The 25,691-nt window shown below is 45.1% G+C and overlaps 1 protein-coding gene and 1 pseudogene across 2 annotated transcripts in view; both read right to left on the bottom strand.

Moving 5' to 3' along the window:
* Positions 1 to 25,691, bottom strand: part of AS3MT (arsenite methyltransferase) — a 74,822-nt gene that overhangs the window by 13,306 nt on the left and 35,825 nt on the right. Inside the window, exons 1-9 of one of the 2 annotated variants that reach the window (XM_006166385.3) lie at positions 25,550 to 25,661; positions 25,247 to 25,346; positions 24,889 to 25,016; positions 23,625 to 23,775; positions 22,984 to 23,120; positions 20,328 to 20,397; positions 16,525 to 16,606; positions 4,568 to 4,699; positions 3,330 to 3,472 (exon numbers count right to left, since the gene is read on the bottom strand). In XM_006166385.3, coding sequence (XP_006166447.1) covers positions 3,330 to 3,472; positions 4,568 to 4,699; positions 16,525 to 16,606; positions 20,328 to 20,397; positions 22,984 to 23,120; positions 23,625 to 23,775; positions 24,889 to 25,016; positions 25,247 to 25,288 — 885 coding nt within the window. In that variant the 5' untranslated portion in view covers positions 25,289 to 25,346; positions 25,550 to 25,661. Of the gene's footprint in view, positions 1 to 3,329; positions 3,473 to 4,567; positions 4,700 to 16,524; positions 16,607 to 20,327; positions 20,398 to 22,983; positions 23,121 to 23,624; positions 23,776 to 24,888; positions 25,017 to 25,246; positions 25,347 to 25,549; positions 25,662 to 25,691 lie in introns of those variants that run through there. The other variant, XM_006166387.3, reaches the window with a different exon arrangement.
* Positions 8,791 to 9,818, bottom strand: LOC102491580 (40S ribosomal protein S3 pseudogene; annotated as a pseudogene).

Genomic DNA, 25,691 nt, shown 5'->3' with positions numbered 1-25,691 from the left:
TTAGCATAATGGCTATGTCACTGGACTCCCATGTAGTTGACCGTGGTTCAAGTCCCAGACCCAGTGGCTTAAACTCACACCGGGAATGTGTGCGTGCATGCCCAAGATCCCGAGAGGAGAATGAAGGAGAAGGGATTGCAGCGTGGCCATCCCCCCTGGGGGGTGATTTCTGTCTCTCTGTCTCTCTCTGTCTTTCTGGCCAGCACACGCATCCTATAGCAAAAACCTCTCCAGAAAAGAAAAGAAAAAAAAAAGGTATTCATGTCATATATTTTTTTTTCCAAGAGTTTTTTTGCTATTAGAGCATGTGTGCTTGCCAGAGAAAGAGACAGAAAGTGAAAAATCACCCCCCAGGGAGGATGGCCATGCCACAATCCCTTTTCCTCTACTCTCTTCCCAGGATTTTGGGCACACATGCACACATATGTGCCTGGTGTGAGTTTGAAGCTAGCAGGTCTGGGACTCAAACTGCAGTCGACCGTGTGGGAAGTTAGTGATATAACCATTATGCCATCTACTGCTCCCCCGCCTCCCATTTTTTTAAATTTTCTAGAGGGCACGTGTGCTCACTGAAAAGAGACAGAGAGGGAAAATGAGAAAGCACCTTCCATGGAGGATGGTCATGCCGCAATCCCTACTCCTCTGCATCTCCTCCCAGGACCTTGGGCATGCATGCGCATGTGCCCAGTGTGTTTTTCACAGCTAGGTCTGGGACTCATGTCATGAGGTCAGCCACGTGGGATCCAGCCGCTTTCACAAACACCACTGGCTGTCTGTACCATATTTTATTTAACTTTTCTGTATTAGCAGCCTGGTCATATGAAGCTTAAGATGGCTAGATCACACATAGCCCACTGCATGGTTTGAGTACCAGACCCGGCGTCTTGAGAAACATGCCAGGCACTTGTGCATGCATGCTCAAACTCTTGGGACAGGGATTGGAAGAAAAGGGACTGAGGTGTGGTCACCCCCCAGGCGGTGCTTCCTTACTTTCTCATCTCTGTCTCTCTTTCTTGTCTCTGCTGAGCAAACATGCAAAAATTTGTCTTACAGCAAATTTTAAAAAATCTTTGGAGAGATTTTTGCTATAGGGGATGTGCACTCACCAGAAATACAGAAAGCAAGAAATCACCACCACCACCACCCCCGAGGCAAGATGGCTATGCCTCAATCCCTTCTCCTCCATTCTCCTCTCGGGATTTTGGGCACACACACTGTACATGGCATGATTTTCAAGGGTCTGGGACTTGAACCTCAGTCGACCACATGGAAGTTCAGCACCTTAACCATTACACCATCTGCTGGCCCCACAAATAATTTTTTTCTTTTTTAAAAAAATTATTATCTTTTTAAACAATTATTTTATTTATTTATCATTATTATTTTCTAGATTTTGTTTGTTTGTTTGCTTTTTTTTTTTTTTGAGAGGTTTTTGCTATAGGGTGCGTGCGCTCGCCAGACAGACAGAGACAGAGAGACAGAAAGTGAGAAATCACCCCCCAGGGGGATGGCCATGCCGCAATCCCTTCTCCTCCTTTCTCCTCTAGGGATCTTGAGCACGCACACACACGTGCCCGGTGTGAGTTTTAAGCCATCGGCTCCAGGACTAGAAACACAGTCGATTACATGGGAGTCCAGCAATATAGCCATTACACTACCTGCTGGTCCCTGGTTGTGGTCTTTTGATCAGAGACAGAAGAGAGAGAGGGAAAATGAGAAAGCAAGCCACCAGGTCTGGGACTCAAACCGCTGTCAACCATATGGGAGTCCAGTGCTTTTAACCACCATGCCACCTGCTGGCCCCATTTTTATTATTATTATTTTTTTAATGCATTCAATCACTATACATCATTTAGCTTGCAGGGAGAATTTAACGCAACATGAAAAACACCTCAGACCAGTTCCCACAAATAATTTTTTAAAAAATATATTATTATACAGGTTCACTATCCTTTGTCTGAAATACTTGATACCAAAAGTGTTTCAGATTTTAGGCTTTTTCAGATTTAGGGATATTTGCATACACGTATGAGACATCTTGAAGATGTGACCCACATCTAAACACAAAAGTCATTTATGTTCATATACACCATATACAAGAGCCTGAAGGTCATTTCATATGCTATTTCCAATATTTCTGTATTGTAGAATTTCTTTAGAGGTGTTTGTCTTAGGGCATGTGTGTTCACCAAAGAGAGAGACAGAGACAAAGATAGTGAGAGGGAAAGTGAGAAATCACTCCCCGGGGGGATGGCCACACTGCACTCCCTTCTTCTCCTCCATTCTCCTCCCTGGATCTTAGGCACGCATGCACACATGCCGGGCGTGATTTTCAAGCCCGGGTCTAAGACTCGAACTGCGGTTGACCATATAAGAGTTCAGCAACATAACCACTATGCCATCTGCTGGCCCCAGTACTGCAGAATATTTCTGTATTGAAGAACTTTTTTCTTTTCTTCTCCTCTCTCTCTCTTTTTTTCCATTTGCCACAGGCATGTGTGCTCACCAATGACAGACAGAAAGTGAGGGGGAGAAAGCACCCTCCTTGGGGCATGGTCCCACCACAATCCCTTCTCCACCTCTCCAACCTCTTAGAAGTTTGCTCATGCACACACACACACCTGGAGTGTTCCTCAAGCTGCCAGGTCCAGGCCTTGAACTGCCTGGTCAACCACATAGGATCCATCTCCCTAACACATGAGGCCATCCGCTGGCCCTGTATTGCAGCCTTTTGACTACAACCCAAGGTTAGGTGTGAAATTTTCCACCCGTGGTGTCATTTTGGTTCTCACAACATTTCAGATTCTGGAGCACTTCAGGTTTCAGATTTTCACATTTCAGATTAAGAATGCTCAACCTGTAATAAATATTTCTACTTCTACTACTTTCTACTCCGCTTAAAACACAAAAACACAAACATGAGGCCAGCAGGTCACAAAGTGGTTAGGGTGCTGGACTCCCACATGGCCAACCGCAGTTCAAGTCCTGGACCTGGAGGCTTGAAACTCATGCCAGGCACATGTGCATGTGTGCCCCAAATCCCAAGAAGAGAATAGAGGAAAAAAGGTTGTGGCATGGCCATCCTCTCTGGAGTTTGGTTTCTCACTTCCTCTTTCTCTGTCTCTCTCTTTCTGGCAAATGCACATGCCTTATAGCAAAAATGTCTCTTAAGAAAAAAAAAATACACACACACACAAATTTAAACACACACACATATACACAAAGCAACCAACATAAGAAAAGTGAGAAGTAATTCAAGATCAAGAAATGGTACCTGGGCCAAGGGCAATAATAGAAAGAACATTAAAATCATGGACATTTTTACTTACCTTAAATGTGAAATTTGCATCAAATATCAGCTCCTGTTCATGTCCTGTGATTCTTCCATTGTAAATAACTTGGCATCTTTTAGTTGGTGCTGCCTTAGAGAGTTTGAAGAGGCGAAATGTTGCAGAAACAAAACAACAGTCACCTAAAACCAAAATTTACTCATGATATATCTCTGGCACATTTGCTCAGCAGATGAGAAACAAACATACTGTAAGATCATTTTCTGGGCCAGCCAACAGCATGTTGGTTAAGGCAGCTGGATCCCATATGACTGACTGTGCTGTTTGAGTGCCGAACATGGCAGCTTGAAAAACACCAGCAGATTGGGAACAGCAGTTGGCATAATGGCTATGTCGCTGGACTCCCATGTAGTCGAACACAGTTCAAGTCCCAGACCCAGTGGCTTAAACTCATGCCAGGTGCATGTGTGCGTGCCCAAGATCTCGAGAGGAGAATGGAGGAGAATGGATTGTGGTGTGGCCATCTCCCCTCGGGGTGATTTCTCGCTTTCTGTCTCTGTCTCTCTCTGTCTTTCTGGTGAGTGCACATGTCCTATAGCAAAAACCTCTGAAAAAATAAACAAACAAACAAACAAAACACCACTAGATGGAGCAGTGGTTAAGGAGGCTAGATCCTACACAGCCAAAAGCATGGTTTGAGATCCAGACCCACAAACCAGACCCAGATGGAGAAAAAACTGCCAGGCATGTGAATGAATGCCCAAAGTCCTGAGAGAAGAATGGAGAAGGGATTATGATGTGGCCATCCCACCTGGGGGAGGTGCTTTCTCACTTTCCCTCTCTCTGTCCCTGTCTCCTGTGAATGCACATGCCTTATAGCAAAAGTTGGGGGGAAAATGCTAGGCACAAGTGCATATGTGCCTAAAATCCCGAGAAAAGAACAGAGGAGAAGGGATTGTTGTATGGCCATCCCCCCTGGAAGGTGCCGTCTCATTTTCCCTTCTTCACTTCATCCTTCCTCAGGGAGAAAATCTAGCAAAAAAAAAAAGATACTTGTCTTTACATGCCGCCAACCATCTTTCTGGGTACTTTATTTACTCAGTGACTTCAAAGTACTTAACTAAATACCAACTTGTGGGGGGTCTTCATTAGATAGGAGACAAGATGGACATTTCAGGATGACACAAAGTCTCTCTCAAACTCAGAAGACACTCATTAATCAGCAAATTTGAACTATTCAGGTTTCAGTTATAAAAGTACCTGCTGTTGTTTCTTACCAATAATTTTTTCTAGTTCCTTGTTTTGAATTGTAATTAGATTGGCAGTGACTAAACGTGGAGGGCAGAACCCAACTTTTTGGGCAAGAATGGCAAGATCTTTCCAGTACAAAGCACCGCCCAGGCATTCACCTATTAAAAAACAAACAAATAAATAAATAAATAAAAGAACAACCAATGGTATTAGTTAAAACATATAGATTCTTGAAATAAAAGCTAACCTGTTAGTAAACTCTGCTCCCCAAGATCTAGACAGTCATGGTTAAAACTAGATATGTTTGGGCCAGCCGGTGGCATGGTAGTTAAGGGGGCTGGATCCCACGTGGCCAATGGTGCAGTTTGAGTCCTAGACCCTGGAGCTTAAAAAACACACTGGGTGTGTATGCATACATGCTCAAAATACTGAGAGGAGAATGAGGGCGAAGGGATTGTGGTGTGGCCACCCCCCTTGGGAGTGATTTCTCACTTTCCCTTTCTCTCTTTTCAGCAAGTGTGTATGCCCCACAGCAAAACTAAAACTAAAATAAAATCCTAACTATCTTTGGGATCCATTCTCAAGAGAGTTCCTAGTGTGGAACCAGCAGATGGCATAATGGTTACATCACTGGACTCCCATGTAGTCAACCACAGTTCAAGTCCCAGACCAGACAGCTTGAAACTCAGTATGAGTGCATGTGCGTGTGTGCACAAGACCCTGAGAGAGGAAAAGACTGTTCTGTGGCCATCCCCCTGGGGGGTGATTTTTCAGTTTCTGTCTGTCTTTGTCTCGTCAGCAAGCACACTGGCCCTATGCAAAAACACTGTGAAAAAAAAATGTCCATAATGTATTGATTCCATTCATCTGGGATCCTATCCATGCATGTATTAGATCACATTCTGAAAAATGCTATGTTATATGAATTAAAAAGTATAGGGACCAGCCGTTAGCATAATGGCTATGTTGCTGGACTCCATGTAGTCAACCGTAGTTCGAGTCCTGGACCCGGTGGCTTAAACTCACACCAGGCGCATGTGCGTGCATGCCCAAGATCCCTAGAGGAGAATGGAGGAGAAAGGATTGCAGCGTGGCCATCCCCGCTGAGAGGTGATTTCTCACTTTCTGTCTCTCTCTGTCTTTCTGGCGAGTGCCCATGCCCTATAGCAAAAACCTCTCTTAAAAAAAAAAAAAGTATAAAAGAGAAATTATAAAATTGCCTCTTAGCTCCAGATTCTTTTTTTTTTTTTTCTTTATTCTTGACAGAGCACATGCACGAGAAAAAAAAACCCTCTAGAGGGTCTGGTCATCCATGATCCTCTCCCTCCGGTTCTCCAGCCCATCCCATCCTGGGCACTTAGACATGTGCCCTGCATGCTTCAGGCTGATGGCCTGGGAATTCCACCACAGAGACCAAGTGGGATCTGGCTTCTCTTGAGTCACGCATTACACTGGGCCATGGAACCAGCCCTAGCTCTGGATTCACTTCATTACAATCTACTTAATTAGAACAGTAACTACTGCTAATGTTCCTGAGGTATTTTGATGCCTGAACAGGCCATTCTAAGGACCAGAAATCAGGTCCATGACACTGGCCACACGACAAAAACCAACATTTTTTTTTTTTTTTTAATTCCAGTCTTGGGGCCGGCAGGTGGCATGGTGGTTGGGGCATTGGACTCCCACATAGCTGACCACGGTTCAAGTCGTGGACCTGGTGGCTTGCTTTCTCACTTTTCTCTCTCTCTCTGGTCAAATTAAAAAGAAATAATAACAAATAAAATAAAATAAAATAAAATAAAATAAAATAATTCTTAAAAATAAAAAAGCCTGTTTTGTAAGGCCAGAGCTAGTGAAAAGGAAAGAATTTATTCAGTGACGCCAACACCAAATAGTGGACCCAAGCCCATAACCCTTTCCACCGTATGGATGAGACCTAACTTGCAAAGGGAAAGGAGCCGGTATGCATGTACACCTAGAAACAGGGGGATGTACCAAAGGGCACGTTATTCGTTGTCTCAGAGCAAATGAGGGGGAGGCCTGGTCATTGTCTTCAGCCAGGATCATGAGGAGACAATGAAAACCAGAATGTGCCTCCTCTAGTCCAACTCAAAATCCCTTGGGACGAATACCAGCAGGCTGATCTACACATACCTATGGTCCTGTGACCAACTTGTGTCCTTTCTGGTGAACTCAAAAACTTCTGTTTCCCTGTGTAGTTCTTGTTATTGTAGCTGTTTTTCTCTGCTCCTGCTTTGACGCTGTTTAAGTGTTTTTTGTTTTTTGTTTTTTTCATTCACTTGGGGTTTTAAGATAACAGAAAAAGGGGCCAGGGCCCTGTGGCCTAGTGATTGAGAGAAGTGGATCCCACATGTCTTCCCATGTGGTTCAAGTCCCAGATCCTGCAGCTTGAGAAACAGGCTGGACACATGTGCATGTGGCCACAAAATCCCGACAAGATAGAGAAGATAGAGAAATGGAGGAGAAGTATTGCGTCATGACCATCCCCTCCTCCCCAGGGGGGGTGCTTTCTCACTTTCCCTCTCTCTCTGTTTCTGTCTGGAGAGCACACACATCTTCTGGCAAAATTTAAGTCATAATAATAATGGGATAAGCAGATGGCATAGTGGTTATGTCGCTGGACTCCCACATGGCCGACTACAGTTTGAGACCCCAACCAGATGGCTTGAAACTCACGCCGGGTGCATGTGTATGCATACCCAAGATTCTGGGAGGAGAATGGAGGAGAAGGGATTCTGGTATGGCCATCCCCCTTGGGGGTGATTTCTCACTTTCCCTCTCACTGCGTCTGCCTATCTATCTGTCTCACTTTCTGGGGAGTGCATGCACCCTAGGGCAAAAAACTCTCAAAAAATATATAATAATAATAAGCCTCTTCTGGTATCTCCTGTTCACAGGTAATGAAAGCATGTGGTTTTGAAAATAAATTAGGTGTGGGGCTGGCAGGTGGCATGGTAAAGGCACTGGACTCCTCCTTGGTCGACCACAGTTCAAGTCCTGGACCTGGTGTCTTGCTTTCCAACTTTCTTTCTCTCTCTCCGGCGTGAGTTCTAAGCCACCGGGTCCGGGACGCGAACCGCGGTCGACTACGTGGGAGTCCAGCGACATAGCCATTACGCTAACTGCTGGTTCCCTTTTCATGTTATTTGGGATCTTAAAGTCATGTTATATTAAAGTAATAATAATAATAATTAATTAATTAAATTAAATAATTGTTTTAAAAAACTAAAATTTTTTTCCATTTTTGGCTTTTAAAATTTTATAGGAATGAAAGATATTGCATCTATTAACAAGATCCTGTTCCATGTTTTTAAAAAAAAATTGTACACCACCCCTCTGAGGGGGTGATTTCTCGCTTTCTGTCTCTCTAGTGAGCACATGCACCCTATAGCAAAAACCTCTCAAAAAAAAATTATACTATATAAACGCACATTATTATTATTATTTACTTTGCTAGAGTACATGTGTGCTTGCCAGAGAAAAACACAGAGACGGAGCGAGAGAGAGGGAAAGCACCCCCAGTGGGAGTGGGGAGGCTCGTGCAGCAATCCTTTCTCCTGCTGTCAAGACGAACTTCAGAGTGACTTCCCCTTACCCCCAAATATTCTCTCCAGACTCGGCATTTGGTAAAAGCATGGGCCCTTTACGTTTTCTCCAACTTCTGAGAATTGCTGAATGGTAAGGAGCCCTGGGGATGACTGACAGTGGAGAGTCAAATAATTAACACTTTTTTTCCCTAAGAATTGTTTATTTCGTTTTTTCTTTTTTTCTCCTTTAAATGAGATGTTTTTTGCTATAGGGCATATATGCGCTCGCTGGAGAGACAGAGAGGGACTGAAAGACATAAAGTGAGAAATCACCCCCCAGGCGGGGATGGCTATGCTGCAATCCTTTCTCTCCTATTTTCCTTTCAGGATTTTGGGCACGAATGCACATGTGCCTGGCATGAGTTTCAAGCCACCTGGTCTGGGACTTGAACCTCAGTCAGCCATGTGGGAGTCCAGTGAGCTAACCACTAGTCTATTTGCTGGTCCCTATTTAATTGTATTTATTATTATTGTTATATTATTTTTTAAATTTGCTATAGGGCACATGTGCTCACCAGAGAGAGAGAGAGAGAAAGTGAGAAAGCAAGCCGCCAGGGACTCAAACTGCAGTTGGCCATGTGGGAATCAAGCACCTTAACCACCATGCTATCTACTAGCCCCTAACTTTAATTATTTTTTTTATAAGATTTTATTAAAGGTTTTTATGGAATAATATTCAGACTCCAGATGCAGCTGCAGAGACCCTGTTACGCCGTGGGGACTAGCTGGGGCGTGACAGCTGGCTCTGGCTTTGCATCCTTCTGTTCTGAGATGGGAGTGGTGGGCAGTGTCCCATCTTTGGGTTCCACGATGCTCATGTGATCAGGCAAGGGCTTCAGGGCCGATCTCACACTTGGGTCCCAGGGCGGCGTGATCTTCATGTCGATGCCCAGCACGCCCTGTCTGAGCAGCACATGGGCATGGCCGTGTTGACCTCGAAGTTGGCAGGGTCCCACTGGGAATCATCGGGCCATCCACACATTCCATGGCCTTAGCCCTCTGTCCCTGAAGTTTCCCAGACACCACAACCTCGCAAACCCTGACCCCCCCTCTCCATGATAAACTGCACACACGGTAGCAGGCCCACCGCACAGCAAGGCCTCGAAGGAGTTTATAACGCAGAGACCCTGCCTGGGCAGTGGCACACAGACCTCTGGTGGCCACCTTCTGGCATAAAGCTCCCCACTGCCCTCAGGGGAGCCAAACTTCTAAACGACAGCAGTCAGTTCTCAGATCCGCCAGCCCTTCTCACCAAGCACAGTCTGTGTCCTGGTGACTAAGATCATGATTTCCGTCCTGGCGGGTGTAACTCGAACATCAGCTCCAGAGTAAGGAACTTGTTCAGTTCAGCTTTGAAGATGCCATCAGCAACAAACTTCCTCTTCATGGAAATTTACACCACTATCTTGCCCTTTCTTTTTTCTTAATAATTAACTTTTTAGCTGATAACAGGAGCCACCTATTCTGTCCTCGATATCAAAGTAACTCAATAGCAGTGCTTTGGGGTAACACCTGTGACAGGAATCAGTAGTACAATTAAATGGAGGCCATTTCCTCGATGCCTGGAATGTCTTTTAGGTGAGGTGACACTAAGACATTGTTTCCCACACATGCCAGAGTGCTCGATCCCCTTGTTGGGACCAGATTTGCGTGGAAACTGGCTGCCCATGTACCTGCTGTTGCTGCTTGAGCTCAAAACCCCTTGGTAAAGGGATAAAGTCTTTCCCTTCAACCTGAAAATACACCTTTAGTAGATGAGAAGAGGAGGTCCTTGTACTTATTCTGCTAGTTGTTGCTGTCTTCGTTGTTATTGTCAAAAAACCTTTAATACAACAAGCAAAAGCCTGCCAGTGATTGTCCCCCCTTTGAAAAAGGGTGCCAAGGTTCATATTCTCCACGATGACGAGGCTTTAGTTTCCTAACTATGACCCAGTTCAGCATGAAGCAGTTCTAGAAAAACTGTTACCCACATTCCGAAGAAATGGAATGAAGGATTGACAGTGGGGATTTGTAACCAAGTCGTAAGAAAACCAGAGTGCCTCCATATTGTACTTGGTTTGGGGAGTTCATCCTAACAGATTAACCTTTAGACCTGATGCTTAACTAATGAAAGTTAACCATAATCTTGCTAAGTCTTTACAGATACGGGGCTAGAGGAACTAGGGAGGGGAAAGATGCCACTAGCCCCCTCCCATATGTATTAAGAGATTTTTTTGGTTTTTTTTAATCATCTTAAGCATTGCAAAGCCACACTTAGGCCATAACTACTTCTTTTTTCTTTTATTAAGAGAGATTTTTTGCTATAGGGCAGATGTACTCACTGGAGAGACAGAGAGGCAGAAAGTGAGAAATCACCCACCAGGGGAATGGCCATGCCACAATCCCTTCTCCTCTATTCTCCTTGGAATTTGGGGCATGCATGCACACACGCCCAGTGTAAGTTTTAAGCTGCTGGGTCCAAGACTCAGACCACAGCAAACTATGTGGGAGGCCAGCAATGCAACCATTACGCTATCTGCTGGTCCCGACCTTAACTACTTCTAAAACCGGGACCGAAGAGTGGTCTTGCTTGAGTCCATTTTTGCTTCTGCTACCTTGTTAATCATTGTTTATCTTTACCCCTCACAAAGAACTGACCCAGGTCATCTAGCCCTACACGCCCAGAATGAAAACTGCCCCTCAAGCAATGATTACCTCGCTGACACTATCGGGTCTCCTCTTGATTCTGATTAAAGACAATAACCAGGCCTCGTCAATTTGCCCTGAGATAATTAATAACGTACCCTTTGCTTCTAGATGATATGACGTACGCTCACACTGACCCCCCATTCCTATGTAAATGCCGTATCTCATCCAGGACAGCAGAGATGGTTATGGACTCAGGTCCACCACCTTCCGGGGGTTGGCCTCACTAAATAATTTCTTTTTCTCATTTACCAACTCTGGTCTCTCTAGATTGGCTTTTGCTGAGTGATAAGTGGCATGGACCTCATTTCTGGTCCTTGGAACAGGCGTCTCTTGCCTGTACCATCATCAGTTTTGCAGTTATTTCAAGTCCACAGCTGTTCATAGAAGTTGCACTTATTAGATCAATAAATTGGAAACAACCTAAACGATTGCCAGTAGAGAAATGATTATAGCACAGTTGTACAACACGGCTGTATAGTACACACATTTTTTAAATGTTTTTTTTTAAAGTTTACACTTGGTGGCCAACAGATAACATAGCAGTTATGTTGCTGGACTCCCACATAGCTGACTGCAGTTCAAGTACCAGACCAGTAGCTTCAAACTACTGTGTGTGTGTGCATGTGTGTGTGCATGCCCAAAATCTCGGGAAGAGAATGGAGGAAGAGGGACTGTTGCATGTCTATCCCCCCAGGGGTGATTTCTCACCTTCCCTCTTACTGTCTCTGCCTCTCTCTGGCAAGCACACATGGACTATGACAAAAAACCTCTTTAAAAATGTATGCTTAGAAAATACGTTCAATAGGGCTAGCCTAGTGGTTAAGGGAGTCGGATTCCACATGGCCAACTATGATTTGAATCCTGGCTCCGGTAGCTTGAAAAACATGCCGGGTGTCTATGTGTGCATGTTCAAAATCCTGATACAATAGAGAAGTGGAAAAGAGGGGATTTATGTGGCATAACCATATCCCATTGCAGGGGGTGTTTTCTTCTTCTCCTCCTGTCTCTCTGTCTCTCTGTCTCTCTCTGGTGAGTGCACACACTTTCTAGCAACTAAAAAAAAGAAAATATGCTAAATAAATAACATTAAAATACTAAATTCTTCCTTTTTTAGAAGTTTTGGCTTTAGGATACATGTGCTTACTACAGAGAGAGACAGAGACAGTGAGAGGGAGAGTGAAAAATAACACCCTCCCCAGGGAGGATGGCCACATCACAATCCCTTCTCTTCCACTCTCCTCTTGGGATCTTGGGCACACACACACATATGTGCTTGGCATGAGTTTGAAGCCACCAGATCCAAGACTCAAACTACAGTCAGCCATGTGGGAGTCTAGCGATGTAATTACTATCCCATCTGCTGGTCCCCAAATTCTTTTCTTAATATTTGAAATAACATTCATGTGCTTGTCAGAAAGAGAAAGAGAAGAGAGTGAGAGAGAAAGTGAGAGAGTACCCCCACCATGGGGGATGGCCATTACACAACCCCTTCTCCATTCTCCTCTCAGGATTTTGGGCACACACGCACGTATGTATGACTGGTATGCTGTTCAAACCACTGAGTCTGGGATTCAAACTGCACAGCTGGCCATGTGGGATCCAGCCACCTTAAGGGTGCCAAGGTTCATATTCTCCACGATGACGAGGCTTTAGTTTCCTAACTATGACCCAGTTCAGCATGAAGCAGTTCTAGAAAAACTGTTACCCACATTCCGAAGAAATGGAATGAAGGATTGACAGTGGGGATTTGTAACCAAGTCGTAAGAAAACCAGAGTGCCTCCATATTGTACTTGGTTTGGGGAGTTCATCCTAACAGATTAACCTTTAGACCTGATGCTTAACTAATGAAAGTTAACCATAATCTTGCTAAGTCTTTACAGATACGGGGCTAGAGGAACTAGGGAGGGGAAAGATGCCACTAGCCCCCTCCCATATGTATTAAGAGATTTTTTTGGTTTTTTTTAATCATCTTAAGCATTGCAAAGCCACACTTAGGCCATAACTACTTCTTTTTTCTTTTATTAAGAGAGATTTTTTGCTATAGGGCAGATGTACTCACTGGAGAGACAGAGAGGCAGAAAGTGAGAAATCACCCACCAGGGGAATGGCCATGCCACAATCCCTTCTCCTCTATTCTCCTTGGAATTTGGGGCATGCATGCACACACGCCCAGTGTAAGTTTTAAGCTGCTGGGTCCAAGACTCAGACCACAGCAAACTATGTGGGAGGCCAGCAATGCAACCATTACGCTATCTGCTGGTCCCGACCTTAACTACTTCTAAAACCGGGACCGAAGAGTGGTCTTGCTTGAGTCCATTTTTGCTTCTGCTACCTTGTTAATCATTGTTTATCTTTACCCCTCACAAAGAACTGACCCAGGTCATCTAGCCCTACACACCCAGAATGAAAACTGCCCCTCAAGCAATGATTACCTCGCTGACACTATCGGGTCTCCTCTTGATTCTGATTAAAGACAATAACCAGGCCTCGTCAATTTGCCCTGAGATAATTAATAACGTACCCTTTGCTTCTAGATGATATGACGTACGCTCACACTGACCCCCCATTCCTATGTAAATGCCGTATCTCATCCAGGACAGCAGAGATGGTTATGGACTCAGGTCCACCACCTTCCGGGGGTTGGCCTCACTAAATAATTTCTTTTTCTCATTTACCAACTCTGGTCTCTCTAGATTGGCTTTTGCTGAGTGATAAGTGGCATGGACCTCATTTCTGGTCCTTGGAACAGGCGTCTCTTGCCTGTACCATCATCAGTTTTGCAGTTATTTCAAGTCCACAGCTGTTCATAGAAGTTGCACTTATTAGATCAATAAATTGGAAACAACCTAAACGATTGCCAGTAGAGAAATGATTATAGCACAGTTGTACAACACGGCTGTATAGTACACACATTTTTTAAATGTTTTTTTTTAAAGTTTACACTTGGTGGCCAACAGATAACATAGCAGTTATGTTGCTGGACTCCCACATAGCTGACTGCAGTTCAAGTACCAGACCAGTAGCTTCAAACTACTGTGTGTGTGTGCATGTGTGTGTGCATGCCCAAAATCTCGGGAAGAGAATGGAGGAAGAGGGACTGTTGCATGTCTATCCCCCCAGGGGTGATTTCTCACCTTCCCTCTTACTGTCTCTGCCTCTCTCTGGCAAGCACACATGGACTATGACAAAAAACCTCTTTAAAAATGTATGCTTAGAAAATACGTTCAATAGGGCTAGCCTAGTGGTTAAGGGAGTCGGATTCCACATGGCCAACTATGATTTGAATCCTGGCTCCGGTAGCTTGAAAAACATGCCGGGTGTCTATGTGTGCATGTTCAAAATCCTGATACAATAGAGAAGTGGAAAAGAGGGGATTTATGTGGCATAACCATATCCCATTGCAGGGGGTGTTTTCTTCTTCTCCTCCTGTCTCTCTGTCTCTCTATCTCTCTCTGGTGAGTGCACACACTTTCTAGCAACTAAAAAAAAGAAAATATGCTAAATAAATAACATTAAAATACTAAATTCTTCCTTTTTTAGAAGTTTTGGCTTTAGGATACATGTGCTTACTACAGAGAGAGACAGAGACAGTGAGAGGGAGAGTGAAAAATAACACCCTCCCCAGGGAGGATGGCCACATCACAATCCCTTCTCTTCCACTCTCCTCTTGGGATCTTGGGCACACACACACATATGTGCTTGGCATGAGTTTGAAGCCACCAGATCCAAGACTCAAACTACAGTCAGCCATGTGGGAGTCTAGCGATGTAATTACTATCCCATCTGCTGGTCCCCAAATTCTTTTCTTAATATTTGAAATAACATTCATGTGCTTGTCAGAAAGAGAAAGAGAAGAGAGTGAGAGAGAAAGTGAGAGAGTACCCCCACCATGGGGGATGGCCATTACACAACCCCTTCTCCATTCTCCTCTCAGGATTTTGGGCACACACGCACGTATGTATGACTGGTATGCTGTTCAAACCACTGAGTCTGGGATTCAAACTGCACAGCTGGCCATGTGGGATCCAGCCACCTTAACCATCACACCACTAGCTAGCCTAGAATACTAAAGTTTATATACAGCACGGTTCCAATTTTATTAAGCATGCAGAAAACAAATAAATAAAAAAACCCATAAGAACATATGCTAAAATGTTAAAGAGATTATCGCTGGTTTATATACATAATTTTTTCTCTCTTTTTTTTTGTGTTTCCTAATTTTTAAACAATATTCATTTTTCCATTTCTTTTCCCATTTATTATTAAATAATTAAAAAGTTAACATAAGTTTTTTACATCAGAAGACACATGTATGCACGTGAGAGACAGAAAGCATGTCCCAAGAGGGCCTGGTCAGGCTGCAATCCTTTGACCTTCAATTTGCTGTCTGGTTGGGATCCTGCACACATGCATGCCAGGCATATATTTTTAAGCCAATGAGGCTGGGACTCGAGTCCTGGTCAGCCATGTAGGATCTGGCTTCCTCTATACAGACTTTTACTAACTGCTGTGCTACAGGGCCAGCCCATCATAATTTATTTTAAAACAAAAACCTTTTTATTTCATAGTCATACCACAAGAATACATGTTTCTCCTTTTTCCATTAGGAACTCCATTAAAACAACAGTAAAGGGCTCGAGAGAATGGGAGACGGGGTTGGGTACAGGTACACCTGAACACGTGATCCTGGCTGAGAGACTTGGGGAGCACTAGGTGTGGCGAGACCCTGTCGAGGATGTCAGTGCGTGTGTGGGGGAGATGTGTGTGCTACCCCTCCTCACATACCCACAAAAGAAAGAAACTTTTGAAAAAAATGACAATAAAAATATAAACCACATAGTAATGAGAACATGAGGGGATTAAAGGAACATCAGTGGGGCTGGCAGGTGGTATGGTGGTTAAAGACGCTGGACTCCCACATGGCTGACCACAGTTCAAGTCCCAGACTTGGTGGGTTGCTTTCTCACTTTCTCTCTCTCTCTGGTCAAATTGAAAAATAATGATAATAACTAACTAAATAAATAAATATTTTTTATAAAGGGAGGGGGCATCAGCTCTAGAATAGTTACCCTCATTTCCACCCTATTGTCTTCAAAGTATTTTTCACATTTATTGTCCTATTTAATTTTCATAACACCAAAAGGTAGATTGTACTGGATTGTCAGAAAATTTAAGATGCATATTTGCATAGAAAAAATGTCATGACTTTTCCGACGGCCCAATGTTATTATTTACACTTTACAGTTTGAAAAGCAACAACTCCAAGAGAGTAATTAAAGTCATACCACTTTTAGGCAGAGGAAGAATGGAACCTCAGCCTCCTGGCCTACTCCCATGTGATCCCACATAGAAGAGCCTCACCTGGCTATCAGCAGAATGGAACATGGACTTCTGCATATAATCAAGCATCTGCCTTAAAACAATTAAAGCAAGGGCCACCAGGTGGCGTAGTGGTTAAGGAGCTGGACTCCCATGTGGCCGATGGGAGGTCTGAGTCTCAGACCCAGCAGCTTGAAACTCACGCCAGGTGCTTGTGCGCGCATGCCCAAAATCCGAGAATTGAGAAGGTATTGTAGCATGGCCATCCCCCACTGAGGGTGTGATTTCTCACTTTCTGTCTCTCTGGTGAACTCATATGCCCTATAGCAAAAATCTCTCCAAAAAAAGTAAAGAAAACAACACTTACCCCATAAAAGTTTATGTGTCCTGATTTCTTCCGGCAATTCAAGGCTAGCATAGACGTCACTGAAATAGAGCTCCCCACCATGCTGAAATACAGACATATTAGTTCAAACCAGATTAGAGATTATATTAGTGCCAGATAACAAAGAAAAGGATGAGGGGGGGAAATCAATTTTAAAAAGCCAAAGGGTACATTGAGCTTTGTGAACAAATAGTGGCTGTCTCTCTAGTTACTATCAATGCAGCCAAGTGCCAAGCTTGTTTTTCCAGTGCCCTACCTGACAGGTAATAAAATCCTTTTTGAAAAGCGGGGTGGGTGGGGTGCTGAAGGAACTGGATTCCCACATGGCTGACCACAGTTTGAGTCCTAGACCTGGTGGCTTGTTTTCTCACTTACCCTCTCTCTCCCCCTCTCTCTCTGTCTCTCTCTGGTAAGCATATGTGCCCTATACTAATTTAAATAATAATAACAATAAATTAAATTAAAAAAATAATTCTTTAAAAAAAAGAATGACTTTAAAGATGCTCATAAATAAAGATACTCAGGTTACCTAAAGTTTTAGTAAATCTGAACCAAATACAGCCTCGGGTTGTTTTATAACTAACAAACTTTACAAACAGCATTCATAAAGGCCTATCCCTAACAATTATATAATTTGGGTCAACCTATGGCCTTGTGTTTAAGGGAGCTGGAGCCCACAGTGCCAGCCACACGGGTCAAGTCCCTAACTGGCAGCTTAAGAAACACTCCAGGTGCACGTGCACATGTGCCCAAAATCCCGAAAGGAAGAAGAAATGGAGGGGAAATTGCAGCGTGATGGTGTCCCATGGAGGGAGTGCCTTTTCCCTCTCCCTGATTATTGTGTTCCTCTGTTTTCTCTGACAAGTGCATGTGCATGTGCCCTCTGGTAAATATTTTTCTTTACTTATATAAGTTTTTGTTATGTTAACAACTATATATATATATATCCATTCTCCTCTCGGGATCTTGGGCATGCACACACACGGGCCCAGCATGAGTTTAAGCCACTGGGTCCGGGACTCGAACTGTGGTCGACTACATGGGAGTCCAGCAACATAACCATTACACTATCTGCTGGTTCTGACAACAATACATTTTTTAAAGAAGTAGTTTTTAAATTTTATTTATCATTATTATTCTTTTTTATTTTCTTCAGAGCATGCGTGCTTACCAGAGAGTGAGAAAGCAAGCCACCAGGTCCGAGACTCAAACTGTGGTCGTCCATATGGGAGTCCAGCACCATAACCATCATGCCACCTCTGGCCCAAACAACTATGTATATATATATATATATAGTACTTAAAATATAAGGTAAATAGGGACCAGTAGTTAGTGTAATGGCTATGTCACTGGACTCCCACGTAGTCGACTGCAGTTTGCGTCCCAGACCCGGTGGCTTAAAATTCACACCAGGCACGTGTGCATGTGTGCCCAAGATCCCAAGAGGAGAACGAAGGAGAAGGGACTGCGGCGTGGCCATCTCCCCTGGGGGGTGATTTCTCACTTTCTGTCTCTCTGTCTCTGTCTGGTGAGCGCATGCACACTATAGCAAAAACCTCTCCAAAAAATATATATATATAAGGTAAATAAATGAGTGATCAGAAATTTAAGGTTTTTTGTTCATTTAGTTTTTAGTTTCTTCTACATGGCACATGCACTCACCAGAGAGATAGAAAGAGAAGAAAGTGAGAAATAGCCCCACACTCCAGGAGGATGGTTATACTACAATCCCTTCTCCCTTCCATTCTCCTCTCAAATTTTGGACATGCATGCACACACATCCAGCGTGATTTCCAAGTCACCAGGTCTGGCACTCAAACCATGCAGTTGACCGTATGGGATCAAACACCTTAACCTCTATACCACTTGCGAATTCCAGGAACTTAAGATTTTATTTGGTTGTCAGAAAAGTCAAACGTATGGAGGTTTAAGGGCTGGCAAGTGGAGTGGTGGTTAAGGGCGCTGGACTCCCACATGGCCGACCGTGGTTCAAGTCCTGGACCTGGTGGCTTGACTTCTCACTTTCACTCTCTCTATTTATCTCTCACTTTGTCCCTCTCTGGTCAAATTTAAATAAATAAATAAACAAATAAAGTTAAATAATTCTTAAAAAAAAAAAAAATTATGGAGGTTCAGATTTCAGTCTCTATTGTCCGTAAGCACAGCTTGCCCTAGCAAGGGAGCTGGCCTATAAAATGGCATGCCAGCAAAGGATATTTTAGTTGAGCTCTATGACAGCTCTATAAACCCAAAGTCTCAGAATCTGTTTTTTAAGGTTTTTGCCACAGGGTGCATGCACTCAGCAGAGAGAGACAGTGAGAGGGAAAGTGAGAAATCACCCCCCGGGGGATGGTCACGCTATAGTCACTTCTCCATTCTCTTCCTGGAATTTTGGGCACATGCATGTATGCACCTGGTGTGATTTTCAAGCCACCAGGTCCAGGTCTTGAATCATGATCAGCTATGTAACACCAACTGCTGGCTCCGAGTATCCTGTTTTAAAAAGTAATTAATTGGGAACCAGCAGTTAGCGTAATGGCTATGTCGCTGGACTCCCACATAGTCGACCGCGGTTCGTGTCCTGGACCCGGTGGCTTAAAACTCACGCCGGGCGTGTGTGCGTGCGTGCTCAAGATCCCGAGAGGAGAATGGAGGAGAAGGGATTGCGGCATGACCATCCCCCTGGGGGGGTGATTTCTCGCTTTCTGTCTCTCTGTCTCTCTCTGTCTGTCTGGTGAGCGCACGCGCCCTATAGTGAAAACCTCTCAAAAAAAAAAAAAAAGTAATTAATGTGGGACCAGCAGATGGCATAATGGTTATGTACCTGGAATCCCTCATGGCCAACCACAGTTCAAGCCCTGGACCCAGTGGTTTAAAACTCATGCTGGGCATGGGCTGGCAGGTGGCATGGTGGTTAAGGGCACTGGACTCCTATACGGCTGACCATGGTTTGAGTTCAAATCAGGCAGCTTGCTTTCCCACTTTCTCTCTCACTCTGTTCCTCTCTGGTCAAATTAAAATAAATAAATAAAATTAAATAAAATAATTCTTCAAAACAAAACTCACACTGGGCACGTGTATGTGTATGCCCAAAATTCCAAAAGAAGAATGGAAGAGAAGGGATTGCGGCAAGGCCAGCCCCCTGGGGAAAGGGGTGATTTCTCACTTTCTGTCTCTCTCTGTCTCTCCGTGAGCACACCCACCCTAAAGCAAAAGTCTCATGGCTAAATGTAGTCTGAATCCAAGCCCCAGGGCCTTGAGAAACACACCAGTGAGTGTGAGTGTACCTAAGGTCCTGAGAGGACAGAGAAATGGAGGGAAGAAGGATGGCGGTGTGACTGCACCTTCCCTCTTTCTCTCAAGAAAGCAGTTAATGAAAAGTTCCATCTTTAACTTCACAAAGATCTGAAATCTGAAACAAAAAGCAGACACAACCAGCCCTAACACTGCCCGCGCTAGAAGGGAGGGTTACTCAGTCACCAATACTAGTCAGTCCAGAGGCTCCGGCGGCTCTGCTGACGCTATCCTAGGCGAGCGGCTTCAGTAAGGCGGACTCGTCAGCAGGTCTCATGGCATGTCACCCATGAATTTCTCACCTTTTGCAACTTGACCAGGAAAAGAGTGCAATCTAGAGTATTCCTGCCACTCCCCTTCTTCGCCATCCCTTTTTAATGTAGCGGGTAAATTAAGAGAGTTTCAGCTCTAAATTCAGGGGGGAAGTGGAGGGACTGGGCCCACCAGCTCTCACAGATGTTCCCAGAGCATTTACCTCACTCTTCCCTCACCTTCAGCACGCGATACGCCTCCCGCAGCACTTCTTGTTTATCCGGCACAAGGTTAATGACACAATTCGATCTAAAAACAGAACAGACAGGATGTGAAGCAAATGCGCATGCTACTCAGAGCTCCTCAAACCCTCCTGGGCCCTGAAGGTGGCTCCCTCCATTTCGTCCACACCATTCTTCCTGCCTCCCTCCTCTGCCCCACACTCAGCTCTTCCCAAGATATGGAAGACAGGCCGTGTTCAAGTCTCAATACATTTTAGCAAATTGGAATGTACAGAAAAAAAACATCAGGGCCAGCTAGGGGGCTGTTAGTGGTTAAGGCGGCTGGATCCCACATAGCAACCACGGGGCTCGAGTTCCAGACCTGGCGGCTTGAGAAACACAACAAGCATGTGTCTGTGTGAGGGTGTCCAAAATCCCGAGAGGAGAATGGAGGAGGGAATGCGGTGTGCCTTCACCCCAGGGGGTGATTTCCCTCTTTCTCTCTCTCTGACTCTCTGGGGAGCACATGTGCTTTATAACAAACTTAAAAAAGAAAAGAAAAACAAGTTGGATTCATGGGCGTGCATGCCCAAAATCCTGAGTGGAAAATGGAGAAGGATTATGCATGATCCTCCCCTCTGGGGCGGAAGCCACTTTCTCTCTCCCTCTCTGGTGAGTACACGTTCCCTACAATAAACTTAAAAATGAAATTGAGGTATGATTTATATTTGTTTTTGCCTGGATGTCACCATAGAACACAATGACACTTGAGGGGACCAGCAGGCAGCATGGTGGTCGGGGCACTGGACTCCCACATGGCCAATCATGGATGCTTTGAGTCCTGGACCTGGCGGCTTGCTTCCTCACTTTCTCTTTCTCTCTGGTGACCACACATGCTCTGTAGCAGATTAAAATAATAATAACAATAAACAAAATTAAATAATTTTTCAGAGGTTTTGCCTTAAGACATGTGCAATTACCAGAGAGAGAGAGACAGAGACAGAGACAGTGAGAGAGGAAGTGAGAAATCACCCCCAGAGTGGATGATCACACCCCAATCCCTTCGCCTCCATTCTCTTGGGATTTGGGGCATGCACGTACACGTGCCCGGCATGAGTTTCAAGCTGCCAGGTCTGGGACTCAAACCGTGGGCAGCCACATGGGAGTCCAGCACCTTAACCACCATGCTACTTGCTGGCCCCTGGGCTCATTTCTTTATGGCTAAGCTGAAAGTATGTTCCCTCTGGGCTGTTCTGTGGTACTGCAGGTCGGCTGTAAGCAGCTCAGACCAGTTCCCTCTCATTATTAAGACATGCTCACTTTAGCTTAATACCCCACATGAGAGTCAGTTCAGCAAAAGGGAGTGACATTTGTGTGTTCAAAAGAAAAGGGCTGGGGCCAGCAGGCAGCATGGTGCTTAAGGCACTGGATTCCCACCTGGCCAACCAGTTTGAGTGATGGACCTGGTAACTTGCTTTCTCTCACTCCCTCTGTCTCTCTCTGTTGGCCACACATGCCCTATGGCAAATTCTAAAATAACAATAATAATTAATTAATTGATTAATTTTGTAAACTTTATTTATTTATTTGTTTTATTTTAATTTGACCAGAGAGAGACAGAGAGAGAGAAAGGGAAATTGAGGAAATAAGCTACCAGGTCTAGGACTTGAACTGCAGTCAGCCATGTGGGAGGCCAGTGCTCTTAACCACCACACCACCTGCTGGCCCCAATTGATTAATTTTTTTTTTCTTTTATTAGGGGAGAGGTTTTTGCTATAGGGCACGTGCGTTCGCCAGACAGAGAGAGACAGAGAGACAGAAAGCGAGAAATCACCCCCCGGGGGGGATGGTCACGCCGCAATCCCTTCTCCTCCATTCTCCTCTCGGGATCTTGGGCACGCACGCACACGCGCCCGGCGTGAGTTTTAAGCCACCGGGTCCGGGACACGAACCGCGGTCAACTACGTGGGAGCCCAGCGACATAGCCATTACACTAACTGCTGGTTCCCCCAATTGATTAATTTTTAAAAGAATTATTTTTATTTAACTTTATTTTATTTTTGTTACTGTTATTGTAATTTGACCAGAGAGAGAGAAAGCAAGCTTCCAGGTCAGAGACTCGAACTGCAGTCACTTGAGAGTCCAGCATCCCCAACCACCATGCCACCTGCCAGCCCCTAATTAATTAATTTTTTTAAGACTTAATTTAATTTTATTTATTCATTCATTGATTTTAATTTGGCCAGAGAGAGGCAGAGAGGGAGAAAGGGAAATGAGAAAGCAAGCTACCAGGTCTGGGACTTGAACCATGGTTGGCCATGTGGGAGTGTCCAGTGTCTTAACCACCACACCACCTGCTGGTCCCTAATAAATTCATTCTTAAAAAAAAAAAAAAAATCTTGTGGCCAGCAGATGGCAGCTGCATCCCACCTGACGGACTGACTGCAGAGTTCAAGGCCTGGACTGGCAGCTTGAGAAACATGCTGAGCACGTATGCGTGCCTGCCCAAAATCCTGAGAAGAAAATAAAGGAGAAGGGACTTCAGGTAGCCATTCCCCCTTGGGGGTGATTTTTCACTTTCCCTCTCTGTCTCTCCTGTAAGCATATATATAGCAAAAGAAAGAAAAAATAAAAGGAAAGGCCTATATTCGTAACAGAAAGGATAAAGACCTACATAACAATGTCGTAAGTCTCATTCTTGATTCCAGCTTCTCCCAACTTCTCAATGTAACCATGGATAAAAGTCACATTGGCTGCCTGGAAGCCATATTTCTCCATGTGAAAGTCAAGATACTTTTTAGCCACTTCCACCTCCAGGAAGAAAAGTATAAAGAAACATTAAAAAAAAAAAAAAAAAAAAAAAAAACCCCACCCCCCCCCCCCCTCCGAAATTTTCCAATTACTAGCAAAAGAAACTTCCCTCAGATTATTTTAGATAGGTATACAAGACTCCTATGGGCAGGTCACACTCACTGTAGCCTGGGACGTAAACTCCCTGCGAAATGCGTTTGGCTTGATTCTCATTCAATAACAAATTCTTTGGGGACAGACGTGGCTGGAGGGAAAAGATCAAACTGACTGGGTCAGCACGACAGTCATACACCAGATCCACCCTCTGACTGGTGTTCTCCCCATTGAACTCCTCATTGCCACGGTCCTTCCTTCCAGGCAGGAAGCACCAGGGGCACAAAGGAGCATTGCTAAACAGTGGCCTTCTTAAATTATCCTTGAAGAGTCACAAAGGCAAACAACTTTATCTCAAAAAGAATGCTTTTGAGAATTTTTTTCTCCTCCTACTCCAAAGCATTGCCTCACCTGGCCTTCGGTCATGTCTATCCCAGTGACATGGCCCTTCTCACCAACCAGCTGACTAAGCGCATAGCAATCTCGGCCACTTCCGCTTCCCAGATCCAAAATCCAGCAGCTTTCTAGACACTCAGGGATGACCAGACCACAGCCGTAATATCTGGGAAATGAAAAAATAAATTCGTTTTTCCTAGACACTACACACAATGAAACCACTCAATCTTACACACACTTTCTTCCTTCTTTCCTTCCTTTCTCCCATCATTAACTCATCCTCTATTTTTTTTTTTTTTAGAGATTTTTGCTATAGAGTGTGTGTGCTCACTCGCGAGACAGAGAGAGAGAGACAGAGACAGACAGAAAGTGAGAAATCACCCCCCAGGGAGGATGGCCATGCCACAATCTCTTCTCCTCTATTCTCCTCTCAGGATTTTGGGCACACATGCACATGCATGCACCTGGCATGAGTTCGAAGCCACCAGGTCTGGGACTCAAACCAGTCAACTATGTGGGAGTCCAGCGACATAATCATTACACCATGTGCTGGTCCCTGCTCATATTCTATTTACGTCCTTAGTCTTCTCCACTACACTGGAAGTTCCATGAAGACTGGGCCCATATCTGCTTTAATAAGTATCGCTGAGCCACATACTAAGACTTACATACGCCATCTAAAGGAAGTGTTGAATAAATATGTTGAGGCATTAGCTGAGCCCCTCATTCAGGACATGGACCATGCTAGTTATTGAGGAAGAAATGTGAGAGAAATTCTACCCCAAGTGTATTTAAGTGGGAAGGGAAAACAAAAGCAAGAAAACATTGTCCATAATTTACTGACAAGCCACGAGGAAAGCGGTGAGGCAGTTTGGAAAGAGGGTGCTCAGGGATTAGAGAAGGCTTCACAGAGTAGGCAGGCCATCAGTGAGGGTTTAGAAGGTGGGAGAGTGAAGGTTCCCAGGCTGATCACCGCTCTCTAGGCAGGTAGCACTGATGGCGGTGAGGCAGGGGAAGGTCAGAGGGACCCAAGGCAGGTTCGGGCGGGCCAAGCATTACTAGGCAGTATGGAAGTCCTGTCAGGGTCAAAGAGTGCGATGTGCCCTGCAATGGGCAAGGATGGAGGGTGTCACTGGAGGTTCTTAGGCAGAGCAGTAAGATGACTGACACCAGCAAACCGGATGGATTGGTAGCGATGTTATTCCCTAGAGACTGGCCTCACTCTTTCGGAAAAGGTGCAGTCTATAGCCCGTATGGGAGGCAGCACAGGGGACTGTACCTCAAGGCCACTTCTTCGTGTACATTCTTCAGGGCTTCCTGGACGTGCCTGGAGACTGGCCTGGCTGTGGTGGTACAGGCATTGGTCCTGAGGTCCGTGGATTTCTTCAGCTCCTGCCCGTAATAGAGCTGGCCCAGCGGTCAGGAGTGGAACGAGATAACGAGAGGAAAGAAAAGCTGGAGCTGCTGTCTCCAGCACCAATGCTCCATTGCCAGCCCTACCCCCACCCAGCCAGGCCTGGCGACCTTTGTTTCCTGCAAAGGTCTAAGCCCAGACGCAGCCCTGCCCCTAGCTTAGGGTTCCTACTGCAGACTTAGGGCTCCCACCCGGAAGAGGCTCCACTACCTCCTGCTCTCACCTGCACGTCCTTATGAATCTCGGCATCACAGGAGGAGGCCATTGCTGGTAAGGCCAAAAGGTTGCTGAAACCGAGGGGGAGCTGGTGGACTTCCGGACTTCTGCAGAGAGGGAGAACACAGTCTGGAGGTGGGGTAAGGGGCGGGGAAGGGCCAAGAGGTGGGAGAGGACAGAAGTCTAGCAGCACAGTTCCGCAAAGGGCAGGCAGCACTCGGGCATCTGAGTGACCCAGGCCCAGACCACAGGAAGGGCCAGGGGCCCGCTCTGGGGGCCAGGGTGTGAAGGCGAGGGCATACACACTCACTGTGTTCTCGTCCTCGGGACTCCAGGGCTTGGGCCTCCAGCAACCTGCTCCCAAGGCCACCAGCTCCTAAGACAGAGCACACCAGAGGCCCCGCCCAGGGTTTCAGCAACCCATGATGCCCCAGTGCGTGACCACTTGGCCT

This window comes from Tupaia chinensis, unplaced genomic scaffold (assembly GCF_000334495.1).
Source record: "Tupaia chinensis unplaced genomic scaffold, TupChi_1.0 Scaffold144255_1, whole genome shotgun sequence".
Classification (NCBI taxonomy): domain Eukaryota; kingdom Metazoa; phylum Chordata; class Mammalia; order Scandentia; family Tupaiidae; genus Tupaia; species Tupaia belangeri.
This window is presented reverse-complemented; position numbering and strand designations above follow the sequence as displayed.